The 6,810-nt window shown below is 45.2% G+C and overlaps 1 protein-coding gene across 1 annotated transcript; it reads right to left on the bottom strand.

The window, feature by feature from the left end:
* Window positions 1–2,897: 2,897 nt before the first annotated feature.
* Window positions 2,898–3,803, bottom strand: LOC123137809 (FCS-Like Zinc finger 6-like). The gene is made up of 2 exons (XM_044557658.1): window positions 3,427–3,803; window positions 2,898–3,324 (listed from the first exon to the last, which is right to left on the bottom strand). The coding sequence occupies exons 1-2, from the start codon at window positions 3,705–3,707 to the stop codon at window positions 3,147–3,149; spliced, it is 459 nt and encodes a 152-aa protein (XP_044413593.1). The 5' UTR covers window positions 3,708–3,803; the 3' UTR covers window positions 2,898–3,146.
* Between the last annotated feature and the right edge of the window lie 3,007 nt (window positions 3,804–6,810).

Here is a 6,810-nt window from a genome sequence, read left to right on the forward strand (position 1 = left end):
ACAAACATAAATTACAAGTATACATACATACTAGGACTTACCTACAAGATTTAAGGTTAGGTGAAATCAACCTAACTAATGTAAAGAAGAAATCCAGCTCATAAGGCCTTCTTTGTATTTACATTTAGTCATATGAAGTTGTAGAGTTATGTCACGTATACAATTCCTCCTCCAAGAAGCAAAAGTGGGCCTTTTGTTCCTGAAAACCCTGCCATTCCCGATGATCCAAATATTGGTGGCCACATATTTTTTGGGGGTCTTGGTAAGTTCTCTCTCCCACCAACGCCTTGTTCTCCTAGTTTATCTAGTCTTCAGAGTTATGGTCACCTTTGGCTCCCTGGTAAGGATACCAGGGGTGGCACATTTATCGAAGTCGATTCCCTAGGCGTGGGGCCCTCTTATTATGCCTTTCTGGGCTTTTATGTCCCAAAATGGGAGGTATGATATGGTGAAGTGCAAGCCCCCCCCCCCCCATCATCACTTGTGATGAAATCGCAGGGGCATTGCGCGACTTTCGCTGAAGTTGCTCGGGCACATAGGTGGATGACAAGGAAAACATTAACTCTTCTATTGTATTTAGTGTCATATTGATTGTGGCACGAGGAAATGCATTACTTATATGGATTCCTCTTATCAAGCTAGTCTTTCACGTTGGACGAGAATTGGCTAGTTTCTTTAAAAATACTTCTAATCTGCTTCCTCACGTCTTTCATGTTTCCAGAGAAATTAATGGCATTGCTCATAATCTTGCCCAACAGTTTTTTAGATCTATTGGAGATGTTCAAGTTTCTTTCTTTTCTCATTCTCACTCAAATCTTTCATGCCCAGTGGTGTCTCTCCTTTCAAATTTGCAGCTTGCAGGAAGTACGTTGCACATAGTGCATTGCTATTAGCATGAAGGAGCCTCAGTTGCAGTCGAATACTAATTCTATCAAGATCCATTACTGTTTTTAGGCTTTTTTTTCATCTGGAGTGGCAACTAAGCGCCTGGAGTTCTTCTATCTGCATTTTTGGATAGGCTTTTCTGCTTCTTCCTTTTCTTTTACCAATACATGTTGGTCATCAGGTTGATGCTCTAGTCAACCTATCTGTTGTACGCCTTTCAGCTCTTATCCATTGGCTGTAATTTATTTCTTGTTCTTCTTACTTCTAGCCATGGTGAACTCTCATGTACTACTTCTATGAGCTGAAATGAAATTAGGCACCCGTTGGTGCCTTGCGTTGTTAAAAAAAAGACCTCATGTAAATTTGTGGTGCTTCGTGGCCGATACTATGAACCAAGACACGCTAGTTTAGCAGTCCGGTCTTACGATGCGATTACGTTGTAGGTTTAGCCCACCTATAATGGCATGATAGTTCTTGTAAACAAGGAAACATTGACAATAAAAATAAAAAGATACCCCTAGAGAATCTCATTATGAAGGTAGACGAGGAGGGCCTTCTCAAGCTAACTAAAGAGAAAAATGGTTTCTATAGGCTCCTTATTTATGCTGATGGTTCCTCGTTTTCTGCCAACGCAGGCGTTGATGAGGTGTGTGCTATTGTTGAAGTTCTGAGGTGCTTAGGTGATGCTAGTTGTATTCTTAACAAACCTGGAAAAAGACAAGAAAAAACTCAATTCATTGCCGAGTGGATGGTTTGCAAGATTGCCTCTTTCACTTCCCGACGAGCACAAGATCTTTCCCTTGCACCTTAGAAAGCTCAAAAAACAAAATGATTTCACCCCTTATTGATAAAGTGGGGTCTAAGCTAAGAGGTTGTAAAAGTAGAAACGTCACCCGTGCTGACAGAATTACTCTTGCACAATATGTCCTTGTTGCCATCGACATCTTCCATATGCATGTCCTCTTCCTACCCAACTCTATGACGGGGACATGGTTTGTCACTCCAAGGAGCTTGAAGGTCTCAGTATCCTTGGTCTGGATAGATTTGGTAGCGTGTTGCGCCTCTGTTGGTGGGGTTTTCTTGGACCACTCCGGACAGGTCATGGGGTCCTAATGATATAGATCTATTCAAAAGGTCACCACCGTCACTATTGGGGATAGTATGAAAGATATAGCACTACCAATTTTTCAATTTGTGAGGCTTAAGCAATGGTTAAGGAGCCGCTGAATGACCACTGGATGCGCTCCATTGGAGCTGTCAATTCTACTCGGCACAAAGCTCCAAGATGTTCAATGCAAGCCGTAACTAATGACTCCGTCATGTGGTCTGCTTCATCCTCTGGCTAGTACTTGGCATCAACACGTACCATCTTCAATTTGTTGGCGCCATGATGCCTTTGATGATTAGAAAATTTTGGAACTACATACTTGAGCCCAAATCCAAGAATTTCATGTGACTTCTTCTTCACTCGAAGGCTCTTATGGCGGATCGGCTTGCCATACACAGATAGATTTACGACGAGATTTGCAAGCTTTCCCTGACCGGTTACGAGACAAATGAGCATCTGGCGCGTGTGCATGTTTTTGTCTTTCGCCATGTGATGTATTGTTTTAACTTGGCTCTCTATCCCTCATGGGACGACGCATACGTTTCTACTCCCTTAATGATTGGTGGAACATGAAAATTGTTGTTCAGGATGCTATTTCTTTCAGACGGCTACATTTGTGTTTTGGAATATTTGAAAAGAAATGAATATGTGGATCTTCAACAACTCGTCACAAGCCGACGTTGTCAAGGAAGACCTTGAGCAGGTTTGGCTGGCATTTTTTGCTGGAGATGTAGCCCTTTATGTAATTTTTATTTTCTTCCGCCTTTTCTCATGTAAACAATTCATTTACCTTTTTTCATTTCCCTATCCTAATGATATGCGTAGATCGCCTGGTTTTTATCGTAAGAAAAGAAAACAATAGATACAATAGACACAGGGTAGAAGAAAATGGCTCATAGGTTCTTCAAGTGGCCGTGATCTGAATCAGGAAGCAAACAAAAAGAGGAGCAATTTTCCCTAGAAATTACAAACAAGTGGGAATATGGACCCGTGATTCAAAAATGTGTATAGTACGCGGTAGTACCATTCCCGACGTGTAACTAGGATATATGCTCTTCCTCTGTCCGTACGTACGTAGGAGCTCACGCTCTTCTACAGGCACGCATGCATGCTGAAACCGTGCAACGGCAAAGGCCTGATTGATGGTGGAGCCCTACTGTGGTTGCGGCCGCCGCACCTGGGGCGCGCTCTCTCTCTCCGCCGCCGCTGCCGCGGCGGCCGCCGCCTGCGCCTGCGCCTTGGGGGAGTTTTGCTTCTTCCTCCGGTGTCTCGCCTTCTCCGTCTCGATTTGCTTCCTCCTACACTCCTCGCTGCAGAACGGCGTGTCCCCTCTGAACGACCAAACGCATGGCGTGGGTGCACAATGTCAATAACATTTCTCTTTGCAAGCAAGGCGTACGCAGTTTCTATCATGACGTGCGAGCATAGTTGACCTGTACATGAAGATGTCGCCGGTGAGGCCTTTGTGGCAGCGGGAGCACTCGTTCAGGAAGTGGTGCGCCTCCCCCAGCTCCTCGTCGGGGACGACAAAGGTGACGGACGAGGGGGTGGCGGTGGGCCTAGCCACCGCGGCTCCCTTCTCCGCCTTCACGCTGGCTCCTTCGCCGTCGCCGGCGGAGGGGTTCGGCCGGAGGGCCTGCGCGCTGCCGTCGGAAAAGACCGCCGTGAAGTCGGGGTTGCCGAACGCGTGGAAGTAGGATGCGTTGAACTCCATCGGCCCCGTCAGCTGGCACGCAACCTGCCGCCGGGTCGGGAGCCGAGGAAGGAGGCGAAGGAAACCTAGAAGACGCGCTCGAGAGAGACAAGAAGCCAACGGAGGCCGATTAATAGGCAAAGAGCTAACGGTTTTAACCGATTTAGCTCTAGCCATGTTCTATGTTTCTAGGACTAGGAGAACCACTCGATACACGCAGGTGGCCTTGATCTGGCCATGGAGAGCCAAAAAGGTAAAGTTGTGTCCTGGCATAAGGATCGTTTAGTATCTGCCATTACCACGCACGTGTTTGTGTTCCTCACATGAACCTAAAGATAGATACTAGTTTCCTGTTTATACAGCATGACACCCTGGATTTCCAGGAGATGCGCGAGTTATGTAAGCCTTTTTGCCGTGTTATCTAAGGTTGGTAGTAATGGATGAAAATGGCATGTGGCTTCTTTGCGCTAGTTAGCTCATAATGTATAAACGAGAACATGAAGGCGTGCTTTGCCGCTTTGTTCATATAGAAGAACTAATGGTGAAATGGGTCTTGTACGGTCTAGGGTTATGTTTTTGGTGCCTTGGGATGTGCTTCTACCCTATTTGCCGTCGCCCCTTAATCCTATATAAATAGACCAATCTCGTAGCGTTTTCTATGAGTTTTGTTTGGATTAAAGTTTGCCATAGCTGCAAGTACGTCGTTTGTGTCCAAAGACCAAACCAAGACGTTCATAGAACCCCAAACTTTCATCAATAAATCTTTCATCTTAAATCAGAATATCCAGATTGCAATCTTAGTTTTGCTTGTTTTTCGTTTGCGTGCAGGAATTAGACCTTCGTGGACAGGTTGATCGTGCTCCGGCGTGGTCAATAACCTCTTGGAGTTGCTTTACCGGTTGCTAAGGCGCAACGCCTTCGCACGTTTGTAGTCGGGCCGTCAAAGTCTACTTCACCCAAAACGATAGTTACTCCTTATCGATAAATCGGGACACCTTTACCTCTATCACCTAGGAAGGTTCTAGAGGTGCCCAAGAGTCCTTGAATCAAAGGGGTATTGATCGAAAGGCCGAGAGACATCGCCCCGGTCTATACAAAGAGAGGAAACCCTAACTTTTGAGGCAACCATCCATTATCACGAATCTATCTCTCCCTTGGTAGTCATCAAGAGGGGAGAGACTCCTCCATATATACCAACACCATCTCCAAGGAAGAAGGGGGGACAAGGAGATGCCACCCACCGTGGCCATCGTCGTCGCCTCCTTCACCTTGGGGCTGCACCTCTCCATCAACACCTCTCTCTCTCTCATGTTCTTAACAGTTTTCGATCTTGATTGTATAGATCTTATGATGTTTCCCTCTCTATTCTTTCTGTGGTGAATGGAGTCCTGCTGCTCTACGAGTTTCTTTATATTAGATTGAATCTTTTGGATTTGAGATTACATGACGCATGTCTAGTATAACTTGCGGATACATGTGGTGACATGGGGGTACTTTATGCATACAAGGTTGAATGATGATAGCTATCATACTGTGTTGTCTTAGTATAATTTCTGGGACTATCTGTGAGACATAGGGGTGGTTCAATATATTAAGATTGGAAAGACGAGTTTGAGGTGGTTTTATGTTAGCGCACCTAAGTGATACCATCCTACTTTCTCCAACAAAAGAGGGAACTTTAGAGTGATTGTTTATGACTTCTGGGCGCATATCATGTTGTTCAATTATGCTAAGCTGTGTTTGGATGTATGTATTCGATGCCTTCATATTGAATTGGTTTCAATACCAATCCGACAAGGAAACTGTAATGGACATGAATACAAATTCGCTTGTTTGGATGCTCATGAATTGACCATGGAATCTCAGTGAGGTTTCAATACCATATCATGTTTGGATGTCAAACTATGAATTTGCATAGTGCTCTTTTATGAATCATATCAAAATTTGTACAATGTGTGACTATATAACAAATACTATCATATCATATCATCTATTCAGCTGGAAAAAATACAAGTTACATCTTTTATTTTATTTTTTCTCAATCTATGCAAAACTGAATAATACTTAGTCTTCTAGGATAGACGAACAAAAACTAAAGAAAAATCCTTTTGCTGCAAATAGATCATGCATCTCAAGCAATTCCTGATATAAAACTGAAGAAAAATCCTTGTGAAGCAACTTACTCTCTGCTCTTTGGCATCTTGCTGAAGCAATGCCATTCATGAGTGTGTGAGAACATCTTCTCGCGGACTATCATGTTGGTGCTGTAACAAAATACATATTCAAATTGATGCCAACAAACAATTTGTAGCTGCCTAACATCCAGATCATCATCACAATAAAAGGGACATAGTAGTACTCGCAGTGGAGAAAGCCAATGTTTTTATTTGAATATAATATACACCACAGAGGAGGAGATGGGCACCAGAGTAGGAGAGGAACCGGCGGCAGAGGAGGAGGAGGGGGTACGGTGCACCCTGGAGCAAGGATAGAGATGAGGAGGAGCGGGGCCGGACGGCTAGGTCCAGATGGAGGAGATGGGCGATGGAGGAGGGACGATAGAGAGGGTGGAGCAGCCACGGGAGGAAGGGAACATGAGCTATGGTGGTGGGGTTGCATGTGCCGGCGTAAGAGCAGGAGGAGGGTCGGAGAGGAGAGGTGTGGGGAAACGTGGCATGCAATTTCAAAAAAAAAATCTTATGCTCACGCAAGATCTATCTAGGAGATCTATAGCAACGAGAGGGGGGAGAGTGTGTCCACGTACCCTCGTAGACCGAAAGCGGAAGCGTTTGTTAACGCGGTTGTTGTAGTCAAACTTCTTCTTGTTTTGACCGATCAAGCACCGCCCGTACGGCACCTCTGAGTTCTACACACGTTCAACTCGATGATGTCCCTAGAACTCTTGATCCAGCAAAGTGTCGAGGGAGAGTTGCGTCAGCACGACGACGTGGCGACGGTGAGGTGAAGTGATCCATGGAGGGTTTCACCTAAGCACTACGTGAATATGACCGGAGGCGTAAACTGTGGAGAGAGTCGTCGCACACGGCTAGGAATCAATATTGTGTGTTCTAGGCGCCTCCCCCTTCATATATATAGGTGGGAGGGAGAGGGGGCAGCCAAGGGG

This window comes from Triticum aestivum, chromosome 6B (genome assembly GCF_018294505.1).
Source record: "Triticum aestivum cultivar Chinese Spring chromosome 6B, IWGSC CS RefSeq v2.1, whole genome shotgun sequence".
Taxonomy (NCBI): Eukaryota; Viridiplantae; Streptophyta; class Magnoliopsida; order Poales; family Poaceae; genus Triticum; species Triticum aestivum.

Coding starts and splice junctions, on each gene's coding strand:
- LOC123137809 (XM_044557658.1), bottom strand. CDS start 3,707: ATGGAGTTCAACGCATCCTACTTCCACGCGTTCGGCAACCCCGACTTC. Junction 3,325..3,426: donor GGCGACATCTTCATGTACAG/GTCAACTATGCT, acceptor TTGGTCGTTCAG/AGGGGACACGCCGTTCTGCA.